This window comes from Heterodontus francisci, chromosome 41, assembly GCF_036365525.1.
Source record: "Heterodontus francisci isolate sHetFra1 chromosome 41, sHetFra1.hap1, whole genome shotgun sequence".
Taxonomy (NCBI): Eukaryota; Metazoa; Chordata; class Chondrichthyes; order Heterodontiformes; family Heterodontidae; genus Heterodontus; species Heterodontus francisci.
Window position 1 is genome coordinate 23,644,088 of NC_090411.1, and position 19,616 is coordinate 23,663,703.

The 19,616-nt window shown below is 44.9% G+C and overlaps 1 protein-coding gene across 4 annotated transcripts in view; it reads right to left on the reverse strand.

Annotated features, from left to right (window-relative positions):
- Positions 1-19,616, reverse strand: part of LOC137353358 (interleukin-2 receptor subunit beta-like) — an 81,300-nt gene that overhangs the window by 60,473 nt on the left and 1,211 nt on the right. For 2 of the 4 annotated variants that reach the window (XM_068019531.1, XM_068019528.1), the window contains exons 2-3: positions 6,881-6,911; positions 6,231-6,399 (exon numbers count right to left, since the gene is read on the reverse strand). Coding sequence is in view for 1 of the 4 variants with exons in the window: in XM_068019530.1 (XP_067875631.1) it covers positions 6,881-6,883 (3 nt within the window). In the remaining 3 variants the exon portion in view is untranslated. The remainder of the gene's footprint in view (positions 1-6,230; positions 6,400-6,880; positions 6,912-19,616) is intronic. The other 2 variants (XM_068019530.1, XM_068019529.1) reach the window with 1 other exon arrangement.

Sequence of the window (19,616 nt, forward strand, 5' to 3'; positions counted from 1 at the left end):
ATGTTTGTGGAGGATGACCATTTGAATTTGCACTCTGTTGCAGGCTTGTGGTAAGCTGTAAGAATAGAACCTGCGGTCATGGGCATTGCGCAAGTACACAAAAAAATATAAAAGGTCACCTACCCACATCAGGATGGAAATGTCAATATGAGCTCAGCTTCGTCAAGGTACAAATTCAATATAGCCAATTTCTATGCAGTAAATGTTTCACAACACTCTGTTGAATTTCTTAGTCAAATGCTAGCAAGTTCTTTTGTCTTGCCCTCTCCTACAGACAATGATCTAAGCTGGGCTATGGTTTCGCAAGTGCTAACTCTCCCCTGAAATCTCACCAAAGTGACCATAATGCCAGCCGTGGCTCAGTAGGTAGCACTCTTACCTCTGAGTCATAGGGGTTGTGGGTTCTTAGTCTCACTCCAGAGACCTGAGTACAAAATCTAGACTGGCAGTGGGAGGTGCCATCTTTCAGATGAGACATTAAACCGAGGGCCCCTCTGTCCTCTTGGGTGGATGTAAAAGATCCCATGGCACTATTTTGAAAAACAGCAGGGGAGTTATCCCTGGTGTCCTGACCAATATTTATCTATCAACTAACATCACCAAAAACAGATAATCGGGCCATTATCACATTTCTGTTTGTGGGAGCTTGCTGTGCACAAATTCCTACATTGCAACAGTGAGTACAATCCAAAAGTACTTCATTGTACTCACAATGGACATCCTGATGTTGTGAAAGGCGCTATATAAATGCAAGTCCTTTTTTTTTATGGATGATACTGAGAGGCGATGGGGTGGGGAGACGATGACAGCTCAGCCTGAAATTGTCCTCACCCCAATGACCCACAACACATCCATTTTCTGGGAGAAATTTGAGGTGGAATTCTTGGCTGATTCTTCCCACCTCCCTTGCCCAGGGATACCAACGCCACGTGCAGTTCTCTCACTGAGATCAGGTCATTCCATCAGACCAGGGATCCAGTAGCGTCTTCATGTGGTACAATTATTTGTTGGCTTTGTCCAATGGGAGACTGTTGGAGATGCATTTCTGATAGTTACTCCTATTCACATTTGTAGACTGTCGATGTAAAAGAGGACAAGCAATGGGGACTGTCTGCAATTTAACTAAAGTTCAATAGTTCACATGATAATTGTCACACTAGGCATGATACTGAGCCATAGAGACCAGAAATCTCTGGTTGCATTCCCAGTCTTTTTCTATATACGTTCATGGGAAGTGCGCGCTGCTGGCTGGGCCAGCATTTATTGCCCATCCCTTGAGAAGGTGCTGGCGGTATTGGGCTACAAGAATGGCATTTGGGATGTGACAATTTGACGAGGCAACTGAGGAATATAGGGACAGGAGGAGGCCATTCAGCCACTCAATCCTGTTCTGCCATTCAATGAGATCATGGCCGATCTGTATCTTAACTCCATTTACCCGCCTTGTTTCCATAATGTTTAATTCCCTTTGTGTCACAAAAATCTATCAATCTCAGTTTTGAAATGTTCAGTTAACCCCCCCCCCCCAATGCCCACAGCTTTTCTTGGGGAGAGAGTTCCAGGTTTGTATTATTTGTGTGAAGAAGTAAGCTAACCTGGGCTACAGAGGGGAAGAATTAGCCAGGGTTGGTTCTCCTGATTACTATTTTTGGTCTGACTCTGGCACCCCCTCCCCCCTCTCCCAACATTTTTGAATAGCCTCCTTACACTGGGGGCATGGGTTTCATTTTTACTCCTGGGTGGTAATGCGGCCTAGCAAACCTCCAAGCCTGGGAGTGGTAGTAAGGAGGCTTGACCAATTTTGATGGCTCCACGACAGACCAAGCGTTGGGAGTTGGCTGCCTGGTTGTTGAAATTGAGTGGTTCGCCGGCCGCTTCCAGGAACCCCTTGTTGCCCAGCACAGAATAAGTGGCCAGAGGGGAATCGGAGGTGAGTTGCTACATTGGAGGCTCGAGGTTTCTTTTGGCTTGAGTAGCACTTCCACTCCACCTATCAAACGAAGCAAAAGGGAGACGAGGAGAAATTTTCCTTCTAAATGCAGAAAATTGTTGTGATCTGGAATGTGCTGCCTGAAAGGCGGCTGGAAACATTCAAAAGGAAATTTGACAATTACTAGGAAAGGAAAAGTCTACGGGGCTATGGGGAAAGAGCGGATGAGTGAGAGTAAATCTCTTTCCAAGAGCCAGCGCTGGCATGATGGGCCGAATGGCCTCCTTCTGTGCTGTAAGATGCAATGACTAGCTGTTCTGAGTCCGCGGCTACAGAATAATACAGCACGGAAGGAGGCCATTTGGTCCTTGGTGTTGATGCTAGATGATCCTATGAAGAGTATAAACATGTGGGAAGGTATGCAACGGTTGGAAAATGCTGGAACGTTTTAATCAAGCCGTAAAGGATAAGTCAGAGAAAAATAGCATCAAGTAAACAAATCGCATCTGTTTTGTCTGAAGTGTGTGAGGTGACCGAAACTAGTCTAATATTCAGTCAAGTCACAACAACTAATTAGATAGCAGATTATCTGATAGACCATGACTAAAGCTGAGGTCAGATACAAGTCAAATACGTTTCTGTGTGTGTGATTGACTGGAGAGATGCTCAACTATTCAAAGGATCGTCAAACCCCACAGAGATAGTGGCCTGCCTAGAAACCCAAGCGGAATGTTATGGTCTGTTCCACTTTCATAAACTGACATGAAGTTTCGAGGAGATCAGTCAATGGACATTGCGATCTCAGCTATAAACTGGGACCTGCTGCAGTGTTCCAGTGAGCACCAACACAAGCTCGAGGAGCAGCACCTGTTTGTTCAATTAAGCATGCTCCAGCCTAGCGGACTCAACATTGAGTTCAGCAATTTCAGAACACGACTAGCCTTTTTAAAATATTTTTCTATTTTAAAAATTATTTTCTTTTATTTTTTAACCATGTGCCTGTTTTTTTCATGTAGTCAGAGCTGCTCATTATTCCGCCATTAACACTCTCTCTGGACTAATGCTTTGTCTTTCACCACAAGCATTAACACGCTCTTTTCCTTTGTCTCATGACAGCTTTGTTATTTAATATCTCCTGCCCTCCACTCTCTTACATATCTTCCCTTTTGTTCTCTTCCCCATCAAACTCCGCTCCCCCGCACCCCCCCCCCCCACCCCACTTCACTTGCTTGAAGCAGTTCTGATGAAAGGTCACAGACCTGAAACGTTAACCCTGCTTCCCTCTCCACAGATGCTGCCTGACCGGCTGACTATTTCCAGCACTTTCTGTTTTTATTTCAGATTTCCAGCATCTGCAGTATTTTGCTTTTATTATAGACTAGGAGCAAGTAGGTTCAACACTTTCCCTACCTGTCCTCTCGCCTCGCTTAATTTCTTATAGAATCTAAGAAAGATCGATCAGAGTATTTTCTGCATGGGGAGAAGCGAGGAACTGTGGAGGAGTAGAGAGATTTCGGGGGTCTGAGTACAGAAATTAAAAGAACTAAGGATCAATAAATGTTCCGAAGAAGGGTCACTGACCCGAAACGTTAACTCTGCTTCTCTTTCCACAGATGCTGCCAGACCTGCTGAGTGACTCCAGCATTTTTTGTTTTTGTATCAATAAATGTCAGCCTGGCCAGTGATGCTCACATCCCAAAAGAGGATGTGTATGAAAAAAGTGATAATAAACAAAAATGCTCAAGGATATTGGGAAGAAAAGCACAATTTCTGTTAATGTGCCCATGATGTTTCTGCCTGGTTACTCACAGCAGCGCCCGGGGGATCAATCTCTTATTTCTGGGGTCTCTAGTGCAATCCTGGAGGGCTTAGCAACCCAACTTACATCGAGGGATTGTTACAGCAAAGAAATTGCTCTTTAAGGGAACCAGCCTGCTGGCTGTGTCCTTACTGACGCCAAGTCATGTTCACCTATGACCCCTGTGCTTGTTGACCTACATTGGCATCTGGTTGAGCAACGCCTTTGCTTTTAAAATTCTCATCCTTGCTTTCAAAGGCCTCACCACTCCCTATCTCTGCAATCTCCTCAAGCCTCACACCCCTCCGAGATATTGGTGGTCATCAAATGCTGGCCTCTTGATTATCCCCAATTTTAATTTCTTCGCCATTAGCAGTGGTGCCTTCAGCTGCCTGTGCCCTTAGCTCTGGAATTCCCTCCCTAAACCTCTCTGACTCTCCGACTCTCCACCTCTCTTTCTTCCTTTAAGACCTACTTCTTTGACCAAGCTTTTGGTCATCTGCCCTAATATCTCTTTATGTGGCTCGGTGTCTAATTTTTCTTTGTAATGCTCCTGTGAAGTGCCTTGGGACGTTTTATTGCTATAAAGGTGCTACACAAATACAAATCATTGTTACAAGGTACAGGACATTGCTCATGTTTTGAGTCACCTTCAGCCTTTTTCCTATGATCAGATTCCTTCACACTGACTGACAACCAACTCATTTCCCTTCTAAGCACGTGTTCCGAGCTGTGAGCTGCTCGGGGTACAGGTGTGATTCCATTTTCATGGAATCTGTTCAGTTCAAATAGTGAGTATTTCACACTTATTATTGACCGTCAAGTGAGACAAAAAGGCAGAAATTATTTGCGTCAGAACTTATGCAACTCAGGGAAGGAAGTGGCTAACGTTGTTTGAATGATCTCACAGAATAATTTCCACTAAAAAAGGTCATTTGCAAAATCTGAATTTTTACCTGATTTGTGGGTGCCGTGTGTTGGAGCACTTTGCATTCAACTCTGTGATCTATTCTTAAGCATCTAAATCCAGATCACATGGGCCAGTGCCAGCTTCAGAGAATGGCAAACTGGGCAGCACACATATGAGTCGGTGGCTCGGTGAATTTATCCAGTGAATAACTGAGTCAGTCGGAACAGGATAATTGTGGGTACACAGCGTGCAGTCTATGCTACTGGGTTCAGGCAAGATTCTGACCCTTAACGTGGAAATGAGGCCCAGGAACGATAATCGCACTGGGTTTGGGATTGTAACTTGCCCTGACACCTGTATGCACCGATACCACCCCTGAGTTAGAGTCAAGGCCGCAGCATCAGTTGGCTATTTTACAACCCATCCGATAAAACTCTCATCCTTGTTTTCAAATACGCCCCATGGTCTCACCCCTCCCTACCTCTGCAGTCTCCTCCAGCTCTACAACCCTCTGAGACCCCGGGCTCCTCCAAATTTGGCCTCCTGCGCATCCCCGAGTTACATCGCTCCACCATTGGCAGCCGTGCTTTCAGTTCCCTCCCTAAACCTCTCTACGTCTCTACATCCATCTCCTCCTTTAGGATGCTCCTTAAAATCGATGTCTTCGATCAAGCCTTTGGCCACCTGCCCTAATACCACTTCTGTGGCTCGGTATCAAATTCCGTGAAGCACCCTGTGGTGTTTTACTAGGTTGATGGTGCTCTACAATTGCAAATTGTTGCTGCATGATATCCCAGTCAAACCTGGCCTTGCCCAACATGCACACAGGCTTGTTTACATGTGATGGAGCCGGCAGCCTGGCTGATTTTGCTGCACCCTCTCTATTGCATTGAACTCAGTTGTGGAATCCTTGTCTTGAGATCAGCCAACACAGCACAGACTGGGGGCAGTGGGTGGGGTCGGTACCTGTGATTGTCCTGCATTGAGTGGCTGAGTTACTCACTGACAAATGAATCGGGGAGCTGCTTGGTGTGGGTGTCTTTGACACAGACAATCTAAAATGGCAATCGGCCGGATTGGGGTGAGTAGGGAGTGGATAAGTACCCCCCAACCACCCTTCCCCACTTCATAACTGCCCCCCAAGCTCAATAAAATCAAGGTCTTCCTCTTTAGGCTCACACATAAAGAAGGTCTAACTATAAAAGTTACTTGAGGCAGCCAATACCCGTGGCCCTTTGCCTCAGCATAGCCACCCCTCCAGAATTGATTCAGAGTCTCCAAGAATTGAGTCATCTCCAGGGAAATGCAGTGAGCAATATCCAACAGAAAAAAAAATCATAATGGTACTTTAAGAGCTGGGAATATGGTAGCATAGTGGTCATATTACCAGACGAGTGATCTCGGGACCTGGACAAATAATTCAGAGACATGAGTTCAAATCCCAACATGACAGTTAGACTTTTATAGTTAGACCTTCTTTATGTGTGAGCCTAAAGACCTTGATTTAGTCAGTTAATTAAGTAAACCTGGAATTGAAAAGCTCATGTGAGTAATGGTGAGAATGAAACTGCTGGATTGTTGTAAAAACTCACCTGTCTCACTAAAGTCCTTTAGTGAAGGAAATCTGCTGTCCTTACTGCTCTGACCTATATATGACCCCAGACTCCACAGTAGTATGGCTGCCCTCTGAAATAGGCGAGCAAGCCATCAGTTGCACGGGGACGTTTAATAAATTTTGGCCTTGCCAGCAATGGCCACATTCTGTGAATGAATAATAAAAAAAATTGTGTGTTTGTAATTAATTTTCTCGCAATAGCTTTGGCAATGGGAATAGAGGGCTGTTTGACTGAAGTTCAGAAGCATTCAGTCAGATATGGAGAGTCTGTTTGCTTCTCAACTAGCTGTGGGAAAATGGGACATTGCGAGGTTTACTTGTTGATAGACTGGGTGGGACAGTTTCATGTGATGAATCCTCCAAGGAATACGTCCAACCAGAGATGGCAACATTACCCCAACATGAGTCAATACCATCAAGAGAGAAGATTAAAAAAAAATGTGGGAAAGGAAATTATTAGCATGTCCCGTCCCTAACAGAGAATGTGGGACACACAGTTATAACATGCAGGTAATAGTTTAATTCACAAATCTTGTGGCCTGGGTTTTAATAATTACACCCAAATGAAATAGTTTGTTGTTTAATGTTTCATATCACCATGTAGAAATAAGAGGGAAACACACTCACCATTTCGCCTATCTGCTGCTCAAATCAAAACCTGTAAAATAAATCAAAACAAACTTGTGTTACCTACTAAAATGACCTAAATGAAATTCTGTGATTGTATTTCCGGCGCTAATCAGAACTTTGTACTGTTTGGTCAGGATTTTGCATTTTGGGTCGGGACCCTGACATCAGGCTCAAATGCAGGTGACAACCCTGGACTTTGTCAGGAACAGTCACCCGACAGTGATTTTGTATTGATTGGCCAAATAGTTGCCAGAGGGCGCACTTGCTGTCCGAGTAAGGACATGGGTGGGCTCCTGAAGCTGCCGGGCCAATAGGAGGCCCTCCAGCTCGGAAGTAACTGAAGCCTGTCGTTGCAGATAAAGGAGAGCGAGGGCGTCTCCATCTTGAGGTGTCCTCTCAGCAAGTTTAAAAAATTTAAAATTAAAAATGGCAACAGCTGCCGGGGCCACCATTATGGAGGGCAGCCTACGGCTGCACCGGTAGCCAAATAGATGGGGAGGGGGCCTCAGAGTCTGCCTGGAGCGCTGGCCCTACCCTGGTCATCTGCCTCTAGGCTGACTGGAAAATTCCAGGTGGCCTCTGATCCATGGCATATTAATGGCCTTAACCAGTTACCGCCCTGATCCGGCCTCCAGCAGAATGACCTGGGGGTGGGATGGTGCCAGTAAACTGTCACAACAGCCAGTGGTGTGCAATCATGCGCCCACCCATCTCCATTCTCAGCCCCATACTGGGGCGAAAATCCTGCCATTTATTTTCATTCAAAGAATATCGTAAATATCAGCTTGGCTTGGTCGATCACACTCTTGTCCCAGAGTGAGAAGATTGTGGATGTGAAGCTCCGCTTCAGAGTCTTGAGCACGCCATCTTATCTAGGCTGGCACTCAGGTGGATAGGGTGCTGCATGGCTGGACATGCCATGCTCCAGATGAACTACCATCACAAGCATTAACCTGTTCCATTCGATTTAACAAAAAAAATAAATCATGGCACTATTGAGGAGGAGCAGGATGTTTCTCCCTCAATCATTATGAGCAGAAGAAGGAGATTCATCAATCATTCATCTTTAGCGGCTTAGGAATCTTGGACAGCCTATATTGACTGCCATTGTGTTCGCCTACATACTGTCAGAGTAATTAGTTGGTAGGATATCCTGAGGAACTTACTAAATGCAAATTCTCTCTTTTTGTTGCCCAAACCATATGATAGATGCACTTTGCAGACATTGAGATTCCTGCTGTAGTTCATGGGTAACTGAGTAGTAAGTTCGTGGTTTAGAGGTCCCAGCAATTTGGGTGGAATACCTGGTGCCAATGTTCTATTTGGTGATTGCCGTATTGGTTGAGCTAGATGAGCTGGAATTTTATTGTGATTCTGACTTCTGTGGAGGGATTAGCCTAACTCTTTTGCATTGCTGTTGAGAATTTGCCTTCAGGAATTATCTCTGAGTTCCCTGCTTCCTTGTGGTTTAGAGAAGGGCTAACATGTGAATGAGGCATCTTCAGACAGACACAGATTTCCTTCAGTCGAGAGAGCAAGAGAAATAAAGTGTTTGCTTTTATATAGCACCTTTCATGACCTCAAGATCTCTCAGAATGCGTAACAGTCAATGAAGTATTTTTGAAGTGTAACTTTTGTAATGTTGGACACATAGCTCTCAGTTTGTGCACAGCAAGCTTCCACAAACAGCAATTGGACAAAGAACCAGATGATCGATTTTAAGGATAAATATTGCCCCGGACACTGCGGAGAATTCCCCTACTCTTTGATATCATCATTGGATCTTTTACGTCCACCTGAGAAGGCAGATGGGGCCTCGGTTTAATGTTGCATTGTAAAGACAACACCTACAACAGTGCAGCATTCCCTCAGCACTGTTAGAAGTTGCACAGGTGTGGACCGCAGTTGAGAAGAAGCTGGTCAACCCTGCTGGCCAGTCTTGTATAATGGCTAGTTGAGTGAGGTGGCTGACAATCAGCTCCTTCAGCACAATGGGGGGTGGGGGGTGGGGAGAGGTGGTGGGATATAAGGAGTGATGCCAGTTCTTACAATGACCGAGTGCAGAGTAACTCCTACAAAGATCACAGTAGTTACAGGATGTGAACTTGAGCTCATCCAAAACTCTGCTGCTCGTATCTTAACTCGCACCAAGTCCCGTTCACCCATCACCCCCTCTGCTCTCCTTCAAGTCTGACCTCTTGCACATTTCTGATTTACATCGCTCCACCATTGGCGGCTGTGCCTTCAGCTGCCTGGGTCCTAAGCTCTGCAATTCCCTTCCTAAACCTCGCCACCTCTCTCTCCTCCTTCAAGACACTCCTTAAAGCATACCTCTTTTTCCAAGCTTTTGGTCACCTGTCTGAATATCTCCCTACATGACTCGGTGTTGAGTTTTGACTGGTTAAGCTCCCCTGAAGCGCCTTGGGATGTTTTGCTATGTTAAAGGTGCTATACAAATGTAAGTTCTTTTTGTTGTTCAATATGAAAACAACAAACTGAGTGATGTGAGAATGCATGAAGTAGTTAGCTTACAACAGGAGAGGGAATATTAGGCAATGTTAATGAGGGATAAGGGCCTGGCATTTCTGATTGCAGAACTTTAAGTGCAAATTACGTTCAGCGCAAATCGAGTTGTGGGATCTTTAGCGCTCGTTTGAAAAACATCGCACTAGAAACTCTGTCCACAAAACTAGCCGTGCTCCAAGGATAAACTAATCACCATTGGAGATTTCTGCTAATTGCAGCCGTTCGCAGGCCTTCGAAGAGCTATAATTTTGTTTTGATTTAATAAGAAGTCAACTACTGTACACCAATATAATTCCAACATGATTCAGCATACTTTTTTAAAATTGGGTTACTCACAGGTGGGTGGATTGACACCGTAATAAAAAAAAATCTTTTTTTTTTTTTGATAAACCCATTTCAGGCTGTATCAATCAAAATGCACCAAGTTACCACTCTTAAATAAATCAAGGAGCATTTTTTAAAGCAAATTTAATGAAAATATTACGTTATAAAGCACTGCCCGATTGTGCTGATTCACGAGACAGGTTTTGTGTTCAGCAATATGCAAATAGGTTTGAGCAGAAAGTCGAGAAAAAAAATTCTCAGAACGCAATTTTGGGCGGCAATTGATCACCAATTGCGCACGAAGCAGAAACTCTACCCCAAGGTCTTTAGTGCAGTCCAGTGTCAACTCTCACGCTTTCTAAAATGAATATGTGCCTATTTATCAGATGTAATGACATCCAGACTATGGGGGAGATTTCCTTTGATTTCTATGGATTAACAATATCATATTAGACCATACTTAGAACATCGGGCGCTGGAGAAGGTACAAAAAAAAAGATTTACAAGGATGACACCAGAACTGAGAGGTTATACCTATCAGAAAAGATTTAATAGGCTGGCACCTCTTTTCTCTATAAAAGAGGAAGCTGAGGGATGACCTGATAGATGTCTTTAAAATTATAAAAGGGTTTGATAGGATACACATAGAGAAGATGTTTCCACTTGTGGGGGAGTCCAGAACTAGGGCTCATAAATATATGATAGCCACTAACAAATCCAATAAGGGATTCAGGAGAAACCTCTTCACCCAGAGAATGGTGAGAATGTGGAACTCACTACCACTGGGAATAGCTGAGGCGAAGAGCATAGATTCATTTGAGAAGCTAGAGAAGTCCCTGAAGGAGAAAGGAATAGTGGGAGATGCTGATAGGCTTAGTCCAAGAGAAATGGGAGGGGTCTCGTGTGGAGCATGAACACCAGCACAGAGCAGATGGTACGAATGGCCCATTTCTGTGCTGGATATACTATGTAATCCTGCGTAATATGCACAGTGGGAAGATTTCTTACGCTCACTATTTCTAGAACAAAGGCTACTCCCTTCTGAAGAAACCTACACTTTTGTGATCATAATGGAGAAGATGCAGAAGGGCCTGTTTCAGTGCTGTATCTCTCTATGACTCTATGCTTAAACAGCATTTAAGCTCAGCTAATATGATGCATCGAGTTAATGGCAGGAGCCGGTTTTCGAGTTGTGCCTGTGAAATGACACGGAAGAAGGAGCCAAAAGTGGGTCAGAGTGACATTCAATCAATAAAACTGTTGAAAAAAAAATACAAACTGCCTTCACTTAATTTAGAAAAAAAACTAATTTACCGGATCTGCTAGTGCAGACTTTGCAGTTAGTAAAGACCATGTGTTGTGGTTTCACTTACTCTCCTTGGGGCTTTTTCAACGATTCCTTTTATTTCAAATATTTTGCAAGACTGTCGATTCCTGTGTCAGTTTCAGTTTGCTTTGTCAGCCGAGAAAAGGTTGGCAATTTAGCATGAACAGGTTGTTAGAGTGTTACTCTCAGAATAATCTGAAATTATTAGGCCAGAGTTTGCTGAAGTAGATGCCCTCTTAGTTCGGCCCTTTTTCTGCACCTTTTAGTTCAAAAGTACATTGCAGCCTAATTTGCTGGAGGTGTGAGCTGATAGAGGTGCAAAGAGGGCAACAGGGCATCCAGGACCTTGATGAATGATGGAGCCAGCAACCTATTGCCTTGTGGCTCAGTGAGTAGCACTCTTGCCTCTGAATCACAAAGTTGTGTGTTCAAGTCCCATGCAAGGCTGACCCTCCAGTGTAGTACTGAGAGAGTGCTGTATTGTCGGAGATGCTGACTATTGGATAGGACTGAGGCGCCTTCAGGTGGATGTAAAAGATTCCATGGCACTCTTGGAAAGAAAAAGCAGTGGAATTCTACCTGGTGTCCTATCAACACCAACTAAAAACAGATTATCTGGTCATTATCACATTGCTGTTTGTGGGAGCTTGCTGTGCGCAAATTAGCTGCCACGTTACCAGCATTACAATAGTGGCTACATTTCAAATGTCCTCCATTGACTGTGAAGCACTTAGGGACGTCTGGTGGCCATGAATGGTATAAATGCAAATCTTTCTTTTTGTAAGCAACAAGATTCAAGGAATGACAGAAGGAAGGAATTGGATTCAAATTGGGTATAGAAAGAGAAATAAAGAGAGGGAAAGAAAGATTGGATTAGAAGAGAGAAAAAAAAGAGACAGAAAGGAAAAATAAGAGAAGCTTTTTAAAATTTAAAATGTGAAAATGCTGTTAGGGAGGGAGTTCCAGGATTTTGACTCAGCGACAGTGAAGGAACGGTGATATAGTTCCAAGTCAGGATGGTGTGTGACTTGGAGGGGAACTTGCAGGTGGTGGTGTTTCCGTGTGTCTGCTCCCCTTGTTCTTCTAGGTGTTAGAGGTCATGGGTTTGGAAGGTGCTGTCGAAGGAAGTTTGGTGAGTTGCTGCAGTGCATCTTGTAGATGGTACACACTGCTGCCACTGTGCGTTGGTGATGGACGGAGTGAATGTTTATGGTTGTGGATGGGGTGCAGATCAAGTGGGCTGCTTTGTCTTGGATGCTGTCAAGATTCTTGAGTGTTGGAGCTGCACTCATCCAGGCAAGTGGAGAGTATTCCATCACACTCCTGACTTGTGCCTTGTAGATGGTGGCAGGCATTGGGGAGTCAGGATGTGAGTTTCTGGCTGCAGAATTCCCAGCCTCTGACCTGTTGTTGTAGCCACAGGTTTATATGGCTGGTCCAGTTAACTTTCTGGTCAATGGGACCACCCCCTCCCCCCACCCCCCCCCACCACCCCCTCACCCCCAACCCAGGCTGTTGATGGTGGGGGATTCAGCAATGGTAATGCCATTGAACATCAAGGGAAAATGGTTAGATTCTCTCTTGTTCGTGATGGTCATTGCCTAGCACTTGTGTGGTGTGAATGTTAGTTGCCATTTATCAGGCCAAGTCTGAACATTGTCCAGGTCTTGCTGCATATGGACACAGACTGCTTCAGTATCTGAGGAGTTGCAAATGGAACTGAACACAGTGCAATCATCAGCAGTTCTGACCTTATGACAGAGAGAAGGTCATTGATGAAATAGCTGAAGATAGTTGGGCTTAGGACACTACGCTGAGGAACTCCTGCAACAATGTCCTGGAACTGAGATGATTCAGGCTTCCAAAACCACAACTATTTTCCTTTGAGCTAGGTATGACACCAACTAGTGGAGAGTTTTCCCTCTGATTCCCATTCACTTCAATTTTGCTAGGGGCTCCTTGAGAACACACCCAGTCAAATGCTGCCTTGACATCAAGGGCAGTCACTTGTACCTCACCTCTGGAATTTAGCGCTTTTGTCCATGTGTGGACCAAGGCTTTAATGAGGTCATGTCCTGACGGAACCCAAACTGAGCACTGATGAGCAAATGCCACTTAATTGGGCTGTTAATGACACCTTTCTTCACTTTGCTGATGATTGAGAGGAGACTGATGGGGCAGTATTTGGCTGGATTGGATTTGTCCTGCTTTTTGTGGACATACCTGGGCAATTTTTCACATTGTCGGGTAGATGCCAGAGTTGTAGCTGTACTGGACCAGCTTGGCTAGAGGCATGACTAGTTCTGGAGTACGTCTTCAGCACTACAGCTGGGATGCTATCAGGGCCCATAGCCTTTGCTGCATCTGATCATTATCAACTGGCTGTCATTGGGACCTTGCTGCACATAGATTGCTACGTGTCCAATAGTGTAACAGTGACTACACTGGAAAAGTACTTAATTGGTTGTCAAGCACATCCTGATGTTATGAAAGACAAATCGTTCTTACTTCTGCATTGAAACTTATCCCAAATATGAAAAACAAATATTTGCCATTCTGTACTGCATGCAACAAGCTTAGTCACGTGCAATGATCTTACAATCTTCAGCATAAACTCCAAATGGACCACCTTGCAGTACTTTCTTGCATCCTCAGTGTTCAGATCAAGACTCAACCCGCTATCTCTGACTCTCTCATTCTTCGTCAGATTGCCAAAACTGTCCAACTCCTTATCTCCCTCGGACTTTCCTTCTACCTTCAATCAAAAGGCCTTATAAACTCACAATTGGTATCACCTTACTTAATCTAACTCATCTTCTCTGCTACTTATTTGGATGGCCTGAGCTCTGAGGCTTACCCCTTTGCCTGTGTACTCTGATTTCTCAGCAGTAAAGAAGTACTCTGATATATTTCAACATGTTTTACAGGGGTAGATATTTTTGGCAAGATATGTTAGGGATTGGGCAGCGTGGTGAATTAGCTCTGCTTTGCTTCCTTCCTCTCTTCAAAGTACTGACTCATGATGTGGTACATGATCACCTGAATACAAAGCATGCGAAACGTCATCCAAACTGTCCTGGTTTAAAGATTAAAGTTTAGATTATCAGTTATATCCTAATTTGAGGGATGCCAATGCAGATGTTTGAAGAATTATGATAGATTCACTCTCTGGCCTGTGTTGAGTTGGTTGGTCTCAGTTGCCCTTTGACCTTCCTGCTCCCATAGGAACAGGAGGAGGCCATTCAGCCCCTCGAACCTGTCCTGTCATTCAATGAGATCATGACTGATCTGCGACCTAACTCCATATACCCAACATTGCCCAATATCCCTTAATACCTTTGGGTAGCAAAAATCTATTAATCCTAGATTGAAAATTAACAATAGATCCAGTATTAATTGCTGTTTATGGAAGAGAGTTCCAAACTTCTACCACCTTTTGTGTGTAGAAGTGTTTTCTAATTTCACTTCTGAAAGGTCTGGCTCTAATCTTTAGACTTTGCCCCCTAGTCCTAGACTTTCTAACCAACAGAAATAGTTTCTCTCTACTCTATCTGTTCCCCTTAATATCTTGAAAAATTTGAGCAAATCATTTCAGGGAATACAACCCTAGTATGTGTAATCTCTCCTCATATTTCAACCCTTCCTGTCCAGGTATCATTCTGGTAAATCTACGCTGCACTCCCTCCAAGACCTTCCCAAGGTGCCGTGTCCAGAACTGCTCACAGTAACTCCAGCTGTGGTCTAACCAGGGCTTTGTATAGCTGAAGCATGACTTCTACCCCCTTGTATTCTGGTCTCTAGTTATAAAGGTCAGCATTCCATTAGCCTTTTTGATCATTTTGCCATACCTGTCCATGACATTTTAATGATCTATGTACCTGGGCCCTCAAGTCTCTTTGGATCTCCACTGCTTCCAGATTTTGACCACTCGGGCTATACGCTGTTCTATCCATTTTAGGCCCTTGCGAATGACCACACATTTGCCTACATTGAAATCCATTTGCCACAGTTTTGCCTAATCTTTTAATCTATTAAAATCTCTTTGTAATGTTATGCTTCCATCTACACTGCTTACAATACTGCTTATCTTTGTGCCATTGGCAAATCTGGATATGTGGCTTTCTACCCCTTCATCTAAGTCATTAATAAATACAGTAAATAGTTGAGGCCCCAACACAGATCCTTGCAGGACACCACGAGTCGCATCATGACAATTAGAGTACCTGCCCATTGTCCCTACTCTGTCTCCTTCTGCTCCGCCAATTTCAATCATTTACCAACATTAGGAAATGAAAAATCAGCCCTGGTTTCTGTTTCCATTGACTATTGCGGGAATAGGAGGTCAATGGAGCCAGTGGAACAGTGCAGAAGAGGGAGGCCAGGTGGCAAATTGGTGGAAGAATGGAACTTTTTTTTAAAAAAAGTACTTTTCTGGTAGAAAATAGTAGGAAATGTTAAGGAAATTATTGATTTACAATTGCCTGATGAGATGGCCCAGTGAGCAAAGCATTGTGCAGTGTGACACAATGCTGGTCAGGTTCCGTACTGAGTTGAGCGCCTTCAGCAAGTGATGTGCTGGAGGGCGTGGTAGTCGGTCTCATTGATGCAAACATCAGTCAGGTTGACTGTGACCTTCAATGTTGTGCCTTCTTCAAAGTATTGCTGACTCCCTTAGCTTATATTTGCACTGTAGTTTAGTGTACTGTGCACAGAGACCTACTGGAATTGGAGGTTCACAGTGATCATTAACTACTCGGGGTTGGTAGTAGGAGGGAGTGGAGGTGGTGGGGGTGGGGGAGGTGAGATCTAATGGGGGATAGTAGAGGCTGTTGGGGGGTGGTAACGTGCGATGGGGGTCAGTAGGGGTGGTGGGGAGACAGCTGGGGGTGGGGGGGTGGGGGGTGCCTGGGGTGTGTGGGCTGGTGTGGGAGATGAGGTACACTCCGGTTCAGCAACACCTCGATTTAAAAATTCTCACCTTCGTTTTCAAATTCCTCCATGGCCTCACCCCTCCCTATCTCTGTCATCTGCCCCAGCCCCACAACCCTCCGAGGTATCTGCGCTCATTGAATCCTGGATTCTTGAGCATCTCCTTACCTAAGGAAGGATATACTCGCCATCTAGGGAGTGCAACGAAGGTTCACCAGACTAATTTCTGGGATGGCGGGATTGTCTTATGAGCAGATTGAGGAGATTCGGCCTGTTTAGACGAATGAGAGGTGATCTCATTGAAACATACAAAATTCTTACAGGGCTCGACAGGGTAGATGCAGGAAGGATGTTTCCCCAGGCTGGAGGGTCTAGAACCAGGAGACACAGTCTCAGAATAAGAGGTGGACCATTTAGGACTGAGATGAGGAGGAATTTCTTCACTCAGAGGACTGTGAATCTTTGGAATTCTCTACCCCAGAGGGCTGTGGAGGCTCAGTCATTGAGTATATTCAAGACAAAGATCGATAGATTTGTAGATATTAAAGGCATCAAGGGATATGGGGATTGTGTGGGGAAAATGGCGTTGAGGTAGAAGATCAGCCATGATCTAGTTGAATGGTGGAGCAGGCTCGAGGGGCTGAGTAGCCTTTTCCTGCTCCTATTTCCTATGTTCCTGATTTTAATTGCTCCACCATTAGCAGCCATGCCTCCAGCTGTCTAGGATCTAAGCTCTGGAATTCCCTCCCTAAACCTCTTCGACTCTGCAACTCTCTTTCTTCCTTGAGGACGCTCCTTAAAACCTACCTCTTTGACCAAGCTTTTGGTCATCTGCCCTATTATCGCCTGAAGTGGCTCGGTATCAAATTTTGTTTTATAAAGCTCCTGCGAAGCGCCTTGGGATGTTTTATTAAGTTAAAGTTGCAATATAAATACAAGTTGTTCTTGAGGTGAGATGGGATTCGGTGGGGGGCTGTTGTGATGTGGGGGAGGTGAGGGGCGATGCGGTTGGGGGTATTGGGGAGTAGGCAGTGGGTGGGGAGACAGTGGTGGCTGGGGGGGCAGGTGAAGTACGATGGGGCGTTGGTGCAGAAGCTTTCACTGTAGCTCTCTTGGCCAGCTGTGCCAGGCAACCATGACCTCCTGACAATACTAGAACAACAACAACAACAACAACAACAACAACAACTTATATTTATATAGTGCCTGGGGAAAGAACGTCAATGAAATGAAAGGATGAATGCTTTTGAATTCCTAGGAAAAACTGAAAGAAACTGAAACAGAAACTGCTGGAAATGCATAAAAGGAACTCTAACATCCATCAAAACTTTCCCTTTCTCAGAGCTGAAAGATTGACTGCGTACTCGCAGCCTTTTTTGGGTTGGGTTTCTGGTAATCCTGACTTGTGAGCCTGCGTAGCTGTAAGAGAGTGCATCAGCAACTTGTCACTTGTCAGTAAAACTCAAACCCACTTCCCTTTGACAGCTGGTAACTGGGGAAGTGGTCTTTCACCAGTACCCTGGGAAGCGTGGTGGGAGGGCACAGTTTGAAAGACACAGTTAGAAAGTATGTAGAGGGTAGGGTTGCCAACTCTGCTTGGACGTATTCCTGGAGATTCCGTCCTAGGACCCACCTCCACCTCCAACCACCCCCACGGCAACACTCCAGCCACTGGTTGCCCAAATGGTCCATCCTCTCGGCTCCCAATTGGAGAGCGAGCAGACTCCTCGGGCTGAATTCTATGGGCCCCCCCCCCCCTAGGGCTTGGCCTTAAAGTGAGAGTCAGGCCGGTCAGGGGTGACGTCAGGAAGCACCTCTTCACACAACAGGCAGAGGAAATCTGGAACCCTCTCCCCCAATTACACTGTTGAGGCTGGGGTGCAATTGAACAGGTCAAAACTGAGTTTGGTCGATTTTTATTAGGCAAAGGACTATGACACCAAGTTGGGTAGATGTAATTAAGATATAGATCAGCCATTATTTAATTGAATGGCGGAGCACCTTCGAGGGGCTGGATGGTCTCCCCCCTGTCCCTATGTCCCTATGATTGAAGCTTCCTCTCTTTCTGTTGGTTGCAATGGGTTTTGGCAATTGTAACTCGGTTCTTAGTGGGGCATGGACATTAAAGAGGCACAGTGTGCCCTTGCCCACTTAGGTCTCCAGAAGAGCTGCCAGATTCCACACCCCCTCTTCGGTGGGAAAGAAAACCGCTAATATTCGTTAAACGCGAGATTAGCCCTCGTTATGATAATGAGGCCCGATGGGCTAAAATTCAGGTTTACAAGTGGCCAACATCAGGAGGGAATATGCCATCTCTCCGCCCACTATCGGATGTTTACCCAAATTGGGACTGGTTTCCTGAGTACTGCTGAGATTTCTGCTCAGTCCAAAACTGATATGTTTGGGAACGCGGAGGTGTCCCTTCGAGGGCCATGTGCACTAAATGCTTGCTTTCGCAATGCTGAAGCACCTGACAAGACCCCATGCCCAATGCAAGTGGGGAATATTTTTTCTTCATCTGCTGAGTAACACTCAAAGCTTCTTTGAAGTGGCTCCCTGAGAATTGGAGGAATCCTGCTTCACAGACCAGGCTATAGAGATGTTGGTGGATAATGTGTAATTGTCTGAGGAGGGAGCTGACCAGACAAGTATTGGCAGCAAAGAGTGATGGATTTGGGAAGGGTTGGAGGTGGGGCATGTTGGGGTTACCGCTCTTATGACTGTCTCTACCCAAGCAGTAAAAGCCCAACTGTCTCCAGCCTGACTGGACTGTCACTGCCAGCCAGGTCTCAGTTTGGTCTCCACTGGCATCTGAAATACTCAAACTAAAGAGCCTATGGGTGACGTTAGCCACTCAGGACAGGCATATACCATAGAAACTTCTAACACAGGAGGCCATTTGGCCTATCGTGCCTGTGCTATCTCTTTGAAACAGTTGTTGTACTTAGGGGGTAGGCGGTGGCGTAGTGGTATTATCACTGGACTAGTAACCCAGAGACCCAGGGTATTGCTCTGGGGACATGGGTTTGAATCCCACCACAGCAGAAGGTGGAATTTGAACTTAATAAAAATCTGGAATTAAAAACTAGTCTAATGATGGCCATGAAACCATTGTCGATTGTTGTAAAAACCCATCTGGTTCACTAATGTCCTTTAGGGAAGGAAATCTGCTGTCCTTACCTGGTCTGGCCTACATGTGACTCCAGACCCACAGCATGCCCTCTGAAATGGCCTAGCAAGCCACTCAGTTGTATCTAACCACTAGAGCCCTACACCCCGGTTTTTTTGTCCATAACACATCCTTACCCTCAAGTACCTGTCCAACTCCCATTTAAAATTATTTATGGAATCAACTTTCACCATCTTTTCAGGTCAACTGTTCCAGATCCTGACAACTCTCAGTGAAAAGAAAATCTCGAAATTTCCCCTTTAGATCTTTTGCCAATGATTTTCTTACGTATGATGTTCTAAGTGCTAGCATTTTTAAAAAAAACATGCAATTAAATAATCAAACAACCTTCAACAGAAGTGATTCTACAAAGCAAGGACTATTCCATCACTGTCAATGCAGATAGTGGACCCCGCCCCCCCCCCCCCCCCCCCAGTATCTTTACAATATGGTACTGT